Source organism: Alligator mississippiensis, chromosome 4, assembly GCF_030867095.1.
Source record: "Alligator mississippiensis isolate rAllMis1 chromosome 4, rAllMis1, whole genome shotgun sequence".
NCBI lineage: Eukaryota > Metazoa > Chordata > Crocodylia > Alligatoridae > Alligator > Alligator mississippiensis.
In genome coordinates, this window is record NC_081827.1 from 247,497,542 (window position 1) to 247,509,697 (window position 12,156).

Here is a 12,156-nt window from a genome sequence, read left to right on the forward strand (position 1 = left end):
AGCAGACTTGATTAACCGATGCACGTTCATGGGCAGTTCCTGAAATTCAGGAACAACTCAGTTAAGTGAGTCCGCTCCGAAGTATTGGATCTCTGGCATATTGTGGAACAAAAGAAGTATGTGTATAAATGCCCTAAAAGAGAGAGATTTCAGTCATTTGTGCTCCTCAGTCAGTTGGTACTTTTCAAAAGCCTGGGTATTTGGCTAATGGGAACAACAATCTCCCTTTGCCCACCACTGCCATTGAACAGAGGGAAATAGCTCATACGTGGTTCAGCCAGGAACTTGCAGGGTGTTGGATTTGATCGAGAAGGTCTTTCCAACTCTAACCAGCAATGCTGTATTTTGGTTTTTATGAAGGCTTTAAAGATGATAATGCTATTGAATGAACAAATTAATAGGGATTTTTTTTTTTTTAGTTCATCTGTAAATTACTTTTTCTCCCTTCAGCATGTATCAGGATAGTCTTTGCGACAGCCTCTCCTGACTGTAACAACCCACTTATATAGAGAAATCCTGTATAAATCAGATGGGGTCAAGTCTTGCAGTCTTGTACACTCATTGGGTTCAATGGACAGTTTGCCTGAGCAACAACTGCAGGATTAGGCCACAGGGAGAAGGGCTGGATGGTTGTGTAGTCATTCACACCTGTGTGTAGGGGCGAGGGGAGTGACGCGGTAACCAGGTGGAACAGGAGCCTCCTGTACCCCTTTGGCAGTGTTGTAAAATGCTGCCACAAGGCCATAGAGGACCAGGCTTTAACCAACTAATGTAAAGAAAATCAGAAGAACATCTGAGACGATGCACATCCCAACAGCAAACTGGAAGTATTTTAAAGTCACCAGAATAAGGCTTTGGGATGCCAAGAATTACATTAGAGAAGTTGAGTAACACTAATAACAGGAGCACAGATGTGCAATAGGCATTTAAACGTGGGACTTCTGTGACTGGTAGGAAGACGCGCGGGCTAAGCTGATGTTATGAGCAGTGCGCTCTCCTTAACCAGCTGTTTCCATACTGTGTGGCCCAGATTTTTCAAAGCTTGCCCAAAACACATTCATGGGCAGATCCTGAAATTCAGAAACAGCAAATCCTTCTTGAGTGGACACTTGTTAATGAGAATGGGCCAAATCTTGCTGCTGTTGGCATTTCCATTTTGACATCAGTGGTTGTGTGTCTGGTGCCTTACAAGAGAAGTCAGAATCCAAACTGAACTGGTTGCATCCTGTGTTTCCGTCCCCTGCAACCTCTGGGTTGTCCCATGTACACGAAGGCAGAAGTCAGACCCGCTTTGTCTTCTCTCTTATAGTGTAATACTTGCCTAATCCTTCTTTTTCTGCTTCTCTACCAGGGCTCTCCCAGCAATACTATTGGTCGGACCCCTTCTCGCCACTCCAGCAGCAGAACCAGCCCCTTGACCTCCCCTACCAACTGCTCCCACGGCGGACTGTCTCCAAGGTAATGCAGCAGTTTAGTTTCATGCACTTGCAGAATCTTAAAGGGTTGCAACATGAAAGTTCATCTCTCTAGACCGCATCTCTCCAAATAATATGGTAAAGCCAAGAGTGCGCAGTAGACTTGTTCCACGCAGCAGGGTTTGACGAATGCACACCAAAAAACAAGATAATTCATGGTTAGCATTGCACTTCTATACACAGGATCATGGGACTAGAGCATACATTTTTTTTGTGTACTTTATAAAAATACTATGTTTGCCTTCACAACCGGTCCCTGCACAGAATCAGTCACTTGAGTTGTAATCTCAAATCTAACAGTTTAGAGGAAGTGTCACGTTGTAATGTTTGAATTTGAGTCCTGGGTGAATTTTAAGCATGATGAAAGAATATGGGTGTGTACAGATTATGCACTGGGCGCTGTGTGGCTTTCCAGGGTGGACTGGAAAGACCTGCGTTTGATCCCAGGTGAGGGCGGTAGGTGTGTTTGCTCACTGTTTCCACTTTCAGTGTGGCCCTGAGGCCCACCCACCACCTATCCAGTGGGTACAAGGTAAAAGGTGGCTGGAGCATGGTGCTGACCACATCGCTTCCCTCTTGTGCAGGGTTAAAACCCTGCCTTTGTGGGCCTTTTAAGTGGGACACCTTTAGCTTCCCAGATTAAGCCTCTTAGCTTGAGCCCTCTCTATTAGGATGGTACTTGCAGGTTCAACAACAGACCTGACCATGAAGCCCAATGATTGTGCTGCCTGCAAGGCTGCAACTTCACTGAGAGACTTCCTGGAGCTCTGGTACTGTGGAGGATGGTGCTGGGCGGGTGGGGAGAAGGCACGAGGGGAAGGTGTCCTGACACAGTGCTAAGCCACAAGCAGGCTTCAGTTCTGCTGGTAGGCTTTGCATATGGGGACTTGGAAACAAGTGCAGTAGGGGAAAAGTATGAAGTCATTATGCATTAGAGCCAAAACCAGTGCTGACTAGTGCTTTTCATTAAACTATCTCATCGAAGTGCTGTTCCCAGTGAGTCTGATCCGATGGCATATGTCAAGGTGGTTGCTGCCAGAACACAGGAGGAAATAAGAGCAGAGGGAGCAATAGGTTGCAACTGAATGGTGAACAGTAATTTTCCAGTTTTTTCCTCTTTGTCGATCTTTGTTAGGCGGGGCCCATTTTTCATGCAACTTCTCAGTGCATCCATCACAAAAAAGCCTTAGACTGTCGGGTCCCCTAGTGACAGGTGTAAAAGTTGCTAGCTTTCCTGACGTAGGGTGGTTTTGCCCTCCGGAGCAAAGCAAGATCTTCCCAGAGGATGCAGGGTATGTAAACACGCACCATCACATCATTATATCTGCTCCGCTGCAGAGCCAGCACGACTAGGATTGCCAATGTGGAGTAAGCATTGGAAGATTTTTTTTTTTTCAGCAGGGATTTTTGCTAATGAAAATGTTAGGTTTTGAGCTCAGATCAGTAATGCCATTGGTAGTACTTCCTCCTCTTCTCACCGGGAGGTTATTGGTGCTGTTGACTCCTGGGCGTGGGAAATCACAGGTTGAGACCTCTGTTTTTATGCAGTTAGACGTACAGGTCTATTGCCGGTACTTGCACGGGATGCCTATTTTAAATCATGCCCTTTTATCATGTTTTTGTCTTTGTAAACCAGCCAATATATGCCACTTCATTCATTGCTGTTTAGTTTCTTCTTTGCATTTGTTGGTGCTTGCCTTGTTACCTCTTAATTTCAGATCTCCCAGCATGATTACATAAAAACGGTACTTAACTATTTCCCAGCCTTCGGAAAGTCTGCTTCCCAGTGTTTTGAGATCAGGGTCTAGAAATCTTTTTCTTTGCTATGCTCTCAAGATGCAGCTAGCACAGAGGTACGTTCCTGGAAGAACTTTTATTGGTCGTTAACAAGGCATTAGCAAAGAAGGCATTCCTCCCCTGTCGTTGTGCAGCTTTCTAGGGACCTTCTCCTTCGAAACAATAATTCTTTCAGATTTCCATCTAGTTCTTGGAAACATGGAGAACAAGAACTTTGATCCTTTTTAAAATAATGTGCTTCATTTCCTCATTGGAGTAGGGCCCACGGGTAATTTTGTTTAGCTAGGGAAAAGATGCCTTCAGATGAGGAGGAGAAGAAAACCACCTTAGAAGCAGTTTCTGTAGAACAAGAGAAAAAATTATCTGAAGGTTGAAAAGTGTATTTACTGCTTGCTTTAAAAGAAAAGTGTCTTTGGAAAAAATGTTATTAGATGATGGAAAGGGAGGCTCATTATAACAGCACATATGTGATTGGCAGGGTTACCCTTGCATCGGCATTTCCATCACAGACTCTACTTCAGGGGTTTCTAACTTTGCTTTGCTGTGCGATTTGGTGGTTGCTTTCAAACTTGAGACTAACCAAGGTTTAAGCCATGTTAATAGTGCAGTGTCCACAGACTCAAGGCTCTCCTCTGACTACCCACGCCCATGATTTTGTCTTTAAGCTTACATGCCTAACAGACCGGTAGTCTGTCAGATGCACTGTGCCATTGCTTTCCCTGCTGCCCCATGTGCAAGTTATGTGCTTCTGTTTCTGCTTCAACCCAAGCAGTTTAAGTCCACCTGGTTGAAACAGCCTCCATTTCCACCACCCGCTTTCACGTTAAAAGCTAAATTGTTTCTTGCGCTTGTCCTGGGTACAAATTTCTCGGAATGTGTTTTCGTCCCTACCTGTGTGTGCATCGAAGGGGTCGACAGTCACGTTTGCACATGCACATCACGCGTTTGTGGGTCTTGCAGCAGGAAACAGCTGGCTTGTATAAGCAGCGCTGTGCCCAGAGCTGGAGATGTAGCCCCAGACGATCTGCAAGCATGATCCTCTGCCGGTTGAAGTCCACGTGTCTTCATTGGCTTTACCCACTCTAGAAGGTGTGACACCCATTACTCATTAATGAAGCTGTTCATTTTGGCCTTTTCCCAGATTATTAGCCTCACAGTTTAAATTCTTGATTATTTGTATGGGCAGGCCATCCAGAATGAATTTAACAATTCTAATTTAACTAGATTAATCAGCTAGCAGGGGGATAGTCTGCATGCAGATATTCCCCGCTGTTAAGTTACCGCTCTAAGGATGCTTCGATTTACCGTGCCTTGAGCAAAACGCTTTCTTCTTGTGCTCCTCCTTCCGCTACCTCCATCCAGTCCTCCTTGATGATCACTACAAAATACCTACCTCAATTGTCAGGTGTTTCCTTGTACTTGTCTCCTTGTTATTGTAGCTTTCTATCATTTTCATTAACAACATCCTGCTCTGGTTGAGGGGCAAAACATGGAAAGAGGGGCAAAAAATGGAAAAATGGGCAAGCCTTCATAAGTATGAAGAACAGCTCCTGAACAACATTAGAATGAAAGGTTTGGATTTGTACTGAGTAAATCATGAAAATGAGTAAATAATGTGCTGTAAGGAAAAGGAGCATTGGGCTGGGATTCCCCCGCCACGCAAAAAAATGCTGTTCTGATTTGGAAATGGTCTTCGATTGGCCAAAATGTTCCAAATTTTCCTTTGCATGGTATTTTGAAAAGCTTGGGCTACGTCAATGGGTCAAATTCTGCCTCTACTTGCTGCCCAAAAGCACATAAGTGAGATCGTCTAGCTCTCATTCGGTACTCCTCATTTGTAAGTCTCAAAATGCCTGACACAGAAGTTCACTATCATTAGGCCCATTTTACAGGTGGGGAAACTTTGGCCTGGAGAGATGAAAGAGGCTTGCCCAAGGTCAGCCCGAAGCTCTAGAGCAGGGTCAGGAATAAAATGCAGGTTTCCTGAGTCCCAGTCAAACGCTCAAGACACTAGGCCACTTGACGTAGGGGTACGCGGGGGTAAATGATGGCAGAATTTAGCCTGCTCTTTATATCCTGTCCCCAGTGTTGATTGATGTATGGTACTGAGTGCAGCGTTACCTGCTGTTTCATTAAGGGTCTTAAAATACCAAATTCAATAGAGTTTAAAAAAAAAAAAGTCAATCAAAGGGAATTGTATTTAGACAGTGTGGGTTTAGATGTTTGTGTTACTGAATCATTATGCCCGTTAGGAAATGTAAGAGACTTGGTGCGTCTCCTCTGAGCAGAGAAGTTTTCACAACTTCAGTACTAAGTGGTGGGAGAAATTAAAACACACGCACACGCAGCAGGGCAACGCAACGCACCTTATACAGCCGGGTGCGAGCTTGTATTATTCGGCAGCATGCCTGACAGGTAGGTGAGCATCAAGATGTGAAACTATTTGCCAACATGTTTTTCTTCTCTGTAAAGCAACAGTATTGCTTACCACTGCATTTCTGTAGGAACTGTTTGTATGATGCCTGCTTACCAAGGTAATTTCCCGACATCATTTTTTGGGCTGGATGCAGAACAGCTCTGCTGCCGCGTGCACTAGAGCTGCTCCCGACTCGTTTGCCATTTCCCGTCTTGTAGCATCTTCCACTTGCACACAAATGTGACCTTTCAGATGCGATGTTACCTAAACTTAATAGAAACAAAGTGACATGCTGAATACTCCAAGAGCCCAGGAATAACAGATCTTCACCCCGTGGCTAGAAGAGAAATCTGGAATTGTATGTGAAATGAGAACAAATTATGTATGTATATATATTTAGCCGGCAAGCCGGGTTTGTTTAGTTATTACTTTTAATATCTCACAGTGCCTCAAAGCAAGGGGCTAATTTGTTTTTATAGATATTTGGCCTGCTCAGAAAGTATTGGCCAAGGGATAAGGGGCTAATTCATTTTTATAGATATTTGGCCTGCTCAAAAAGTATTGGCCAAGGGATAATCAGAGGATAAAAAAGGAGAGAAAGATTATTTGCTTTTTTTTAAGGGATGTAGGTTGTAACTATGTTGGTCTAAGGACATAGTTGCTTTTCTTTAAAAACCTTGTCTGTCTAATTCATTACTCTGCTTTGCATTTTTGGGGGGAAATTTATATAGAAATGTCACAAATGGAGCGTTGTATAACGATGGTTTGGATTAAATCTCAGTGTCTCGCCTAGGGACGCCCCATTTCTGAAACACCAACTGTACGGTAGTTTCGTCTAGTCAGGAAGAGTCAAGCCTGCTGTAATGGGCCAAGTACTCCAACCAGAGACCTGGTGTGAAGAAGAACGGCATAGAAACTCGTGCAGACAAGCCTCCTGCTTCAGCTGGCATGATGCTGTTCTGGGCCACGCGCAGCACTCGGGGGTTACAATCGCCCTAATGCTGGCAGAGGGAATAACATGATTAACATGCAGAAGTTAATTAGTGGAATTCATTGCCACTGAAAATCGCGGAGGCAGACAGCATAGCCAGGTTCAAAAAGGGACTGGATAAACCAGTAGTGGTGGATGCCAGGGAGAGCGTTGGATAGAGGGTAGATGACTCTAGGTGTATCCGGTTCAACGCTCCCTGCTCTGTACCATCCACCTCTACCACTGTCAGTGACAGGATACCGGGCTAGATGGACCATTGGTCTGATTGAAAATGGCATTTCTTATGTGGATCCCTTACAAAGACTTTGCCCCACCTGCTTTCTGTGGCATCACCAGCCTGCAAGTGCACAGATCTCCAGGTTGATGAGAGCCCACTCTTGGGTGTTATTAGAGGCCTTGGCACAGCACATAATCGAGATGAAAGCTAGTGAAAAGTCATAACCTTGTCCCTTTCCTCACTCTCAATCTCTCTCTGCAGTCTGACACCTAGATTTTGTCCTAGGACCTGGATCATCCAGCCTGTGGGCAAGTCTAAGGTGTTCGATAACTATCGCCCTTACATTCCCTTAAGCAATACATGGTCTGGAGAGACAGGGGATACATTTGGCCACCTTAAAACCATCCAATTTGGGGTAGTACAAGCTGTGGCACTGCAATTTTGAAATAAATATACAGGGCTGGATTAATCCTTCAAGTTAGAAGTGCTGTTTTCCGGAGCAGCATGCACAAGGGATGTGCGCGCTTCCCCCATTGCAGAGGACAGTTCAGTCCCTGTGGCTGTTTCAATCTGAAATATCTATAGAGGCTGCCACAGATGTCAGATGTAACCTTTTTACTTACGTCCACTTGGGATGCGAGCTGGGACCACAGACTCCTGTGGATACGGGCCACACACAAAGCTCTTAGGAGAGGATTTTCAGTTATTGTTAATGTGGGTTGGGTTTGGGCCTGTGATATGGCAGTCGTACCTCTTTGCACTCGAGCATAAAACGAGCGGTGTGCTCGGCATGGCTCAAGGACACATTTCAGACCCAATCCAGTTGCTACCCATCAGACTCGGCGCCTGCAGACATCAGTGGGACCTTGCGCGAGTCCGGACAGCAGGATTGCACTGACGTCGCTTGTCCGTCTGCGCGCAGAATCGGACGTTGCAAGCCACCTGTAGGTCTCCAATTAGAGTTAAACCTCTTTACGAACCTCTTTTCCTCTTCCTCCTTTCTTGGGTAAATCCTGTTGCCTGAAAACATATGCTTCGAGTTTGCATCCAGACCCGTGTGCATAGAGCATTTAAAGAATTGTTTTGAGTGCGTAATATACTCAGTCGAGGAATCAGGGACCGTCTGGTATAGATTCTCTGCTAATTGCTAATGAAGGTGGAAGTGAACACTAAAATGCCAAAGCAATGACCTGATGGGGATCAGTGGAGTATTCTTGTCTGATTTTGTTTCTATTAAATTTTTCTCTCTTTCTCCAAGGCAGCATGAGACCACTAAGCCACTCAGATTATAGTTTCTTTCTTTTTCTCCCTTTTCTTTTTCTCTGTTCTCTTTCTCTCTCTTGTTCCTCCTCTGGTCACTGCAGTCGGCTCTGGGGTTGGAGTGCAGACGGGCTGTCGAAGCACCCCCCTCCCCTTTCTCAGCCTAACTCCATCCCCACTGCTCCTTCCCACAAGACTTTCAGACGCTCTTACTCTCCCAGGTAACAAGCTACCTGTTAAACCAACTTGTCTGAGATGTCACAATATTATTTCCCTTTCACGCACAGGGGAACCGGGACAGAAGGTTTGTGAAGGCCAAAAGGGAGTCACCCCAGACTCGTGGTGGTCTGGGGATCTCCGTGGATGGAGTCAGGGGAGCTTTGGTGCAGAGAGACCGTAGGGGGCATTTCAGCCATTCGTTCCTCCTGCAGGAAAGCGCAGCACCGAGAATGAGTCTTTGGGGGAAGTCTTTCTCCTGCCCCGTTTCATTAAATGAAATACCCGGGATTTCACGGCGGGAATATGAGGTCGGATCTCAATAACCGAACACTTCTCACCGTCTGATCCCACCTCTTGGCGCGATCACGTTGTGACATTGAGGGCTAAGTCTGCAAACACGTGCACCCAGGTTACCCATGTGAGGCAGGCAAGTAGGCAATGGGAGATGCAGGCACTGATGACCCCCCCCAAAAATGGTGTGAGGATTCATTACTTAATGCCCCTAAGACTGCGAAGATGAAGCTCACACAGATGATTTTTCAGTCTACACCTACTTGGTAGACCATGAGATATCCACGGGGTGGGGGGGAAACCCAGTAGTTATCGTAGCCCATCTCCATATTAGATCGCTGAACAGATTGCTCCTCAGGCAGAGCTCTCACCGGCCGCGCCTGCTTCTGTTTTAATGGGAGTCTTGCCTGAGGAAGGACTGCAGATGTCTTCTTTTGAATTGAGAATTTCCAAACGGGAAAATGTTAAACCTTGATGTCATCACTCTCCAAACAGACTTCATTTAATATGCGTTTCGTGAATCCTTAGCTAAAGTCAAGAAAGTAAAAAAAACCAAGAACCCACAAAAAAAAACTCCCCAAAGATATTTTACAAAGTTGTTGGACAATTTATTGCCGTTGATGCAGGAATCGGCAGGTGGGATTTCCATGGCCTGTATTGCACGTGAGGTCAGACTACCTGATTGTAACAGTCCCTTCCGGATTTAAAGTGAAGTTGACATTTTGACAGAGAGATTTGAGACTCATCTGCCAGGGAGACTGATATTTTCTTTAGCCTCTCCTTAGACTCCTGAAGGTAAATGCCAGGAGCAGCAATAGGGCTGACCTAAGTGATCCTTCACCCACTGAAGACAATGGGAAAGGTTCCCACTAGCTTATGGCCTTTAGCTCTGCCCCGTCTGACTAGTTTAGTACCGAAGAATGCTTTTATCATCCCATCTCTAATGGCCAACCCCGAAGTTATGCTGCCAGTGGCAACGTGCTGCTAACCTGGATAAACGTGCCAGCAGGAAGGAACGCAGGCAGAGGAGATTACTGGGGGCTGCTAAGGGTGCTAGACTGGTGATTTCCTACCCAGTTGTCAGGCATTACAAACACACTTTTTTAAGAGAGAAGAATACATTTTGCCTGCCCAAGACTGGCAAGCCTTGCATGCATGGCACACAGAAGGCCGCATTGCATTTGATACGGCGGCAATTGGAAAATAATGTTGTGACATCCCTAAAAGCTGCTCATCTCTACTCATCTCTTCCTGCTCATCCTGTGGTTCTTCCAATTTCCTGCATGGGTCACCTTTTCCGTTGTGATTGACAGTCTCCCACTGTTTTGTTGGAAGGTGGGTGTCGCTCCTTTTTACATGTCTTTTTTTGTTGTTGTTGCTGTTTCCATCGCGCGCTCTCTACAATATACAATCACACATGTACCAACGAACGGATCGATGTGTGCGTTCATATGTAGAGGCTGCTTTTGATATGAAATGCAACCCGATTCTTTCCCATCGCGAGATCGCTTGCACAGGTTCATGCTTGGCATGTGACTTGAGAAGCCAGTGGTTTGTTGTTGTTTTTTTAATATTTCATAAGAGTGATTTTTGGTTTTTTTTGGTTTTTAATTTCATTGTGTCTTGAATAATCCTCCAAACCACAAGCCTTCGCAAAGATCTCCCTTCCTTTTATTCACATCTTGCTTAATTGCTTGGGTGTTGCAAAGTCTCTTTTACATTGATCTCTCTTCTGGGAGGTGATTAGTTATCATACACGGTTCTGTCACCGTTAAGCTAAATTCTACCTTCAAATACACCTTAATCAGGAAATAAATGTGCACCCGGAAGGGAAAAATGTGGCCCTTTGTGTTAGTCGGGGGAGGAGCTGTAATTGCGTGAGAAGACTGGGAGTCAGGATCCCAAAGCTTCTGTTCTTGATCCTGCTGCGGTTTTGACTGTGACCTTCACAAGTCACGTAGCCACTTTGTGGCTGCTTATTCTATTGGTAAAATGTGTATTTTAATAATACCGACATAGATATACGCTGCGGGCTGTTTTGTTGCTCGTAACCGCTGTTTGTAAAACCTCCCGGCCACCTTTAGTCGAAAGGGACTTGAATTAATTCAAATTAGTATTTAAAAGCTGATAGCAAGGGCGCCTTGCCTGTCTCCCGTCTGATAGCCACCGTGGAGCTGCCAAAGACCTGCAATGTCCCGCTCCACTGATTGCACCTAGGGTCATTTTAATCACCGACTGCCATTCCTTAGCCTGAGACATCTGCATTTTCACAACTTTGAAAGCCTCGTAGGCAGCTTGAGTTCCCCGCTCCCAGGCTGTTGTTATAGTGGCTTCCTTTTCTTTCCAGACAGATCTTGCCTTGACAGATCAGAGGTTGTTTAATATTTAGAGTTCGGGAGTTGTCTTTTGGGTTCCTTGCCAGCATGCATGGCGTACATTCAGTGCCGGTACCAGTGCTTGTGCCATTGCTGCAGGGCAAGTGTCTTGACCAAGCGCCAGGGATGACAGCCATAGACAGTGTCGTTTAATCCCAAAAGAATCGGGGCCTAAATCTGAGCCTTTGTCTGATGTTCTTGAGTCTCTTCCAGGAGGAAGAAGGCATTCGAGATGATTAAAATCTTACTTGTCTCTAAAGAAAGGTTGGCTGGGTGCCCACAGTTCAGCAGAGGCGTCCCATGTCTCGGGTCGCCCGTGCCACAGGCGATCCCTTCGTTTTGTGCAAAAACGACGCAGATCCTCCACGTTGTGCCTCATCCTCTAACTCATCGCATCTCTTCCCAAATTGTCCACAGACACAAAGCCTCCTGCATTGGAAGTCTGTGCGTGTTATGTATCCAGAGCCCAAGTCCCTTAATCGTTCAGTGTATTGACTCCTTCCTTTTGGAGCCCTCCTTTGCCGAGTGCCTCCTTTTCTACGAGAGACTTTTGGAGACGCTCTGTTGATGCACCTCGGCGTCTCTTCCTCTGGATAGAAGAGAGTCCTGCTTTAACTCTTATTTTTAAAAAAATTTTCTAAGCAAGTCAGAGCACCCGTCTTCATACATCTGTTTTACCTTCTTCCCTCGTCTATTAGAAATGTCCCTGGTGGCACTTCAAACAATGCAATTTTAAGTTGCTCCGTTAGGAAGTCCAAACTATGCGCCTTGGCAGGAGGGAGGAAGTGCGAAAGATCTGGTGGCTTAGGCCCAAGAGCCCGATTTCAATAGAGTTCAGTTTCTCCAGCCTTATCTTCAACAGCGTTACTTTGCTATTAGCTCTTCATGCAGGTATTTGGATTTTTTAACTACGAGCATTAAAACATGTAGTTTAAGTTTTATGCCTAGGTAGGTCTTCCCTCAGAGCTTAAATTTTTCTTACACACTTGAATTCATTGACGTGAAAGATTTGAGATGACTTTTAATATGACATTTAAAGGTAAAAATACATTTCATTTATACATTCATCAAACGTCACCACTTTGTGCGTGTTCATTTTCATTGCTGGTTTCTTT

The 12,156-nt window shown here is 45.2% G+C and overlaps 1 protein-coding gene across 1 annotated transcript in view; it reads left to right on the forward strand.

Annotated features, from left to right (window-relative positions):
• CLASP1 (cytoplasmic linker associated protein 1) overlaps positions 1–12,156 on the forward strand; it is a 246,024-nt gene that overhangs the window by 209,210 nt on the left and 24,658 nt on the right. Inside the window, exons 32-33 of the mRNA XM_059727486.1 lie at positions 1,352–1,458; positions 8,261–8,377. Of these exons, the coding sequence (XP_059583469.1) occupies positions 1,352–1,458; positions 8,261–8,377 (224 nt within the window). The remainder of the gene's footprint in view (positions 1–1,351; positions 1,459–8,260; positions 8,378–12,156) is intronic.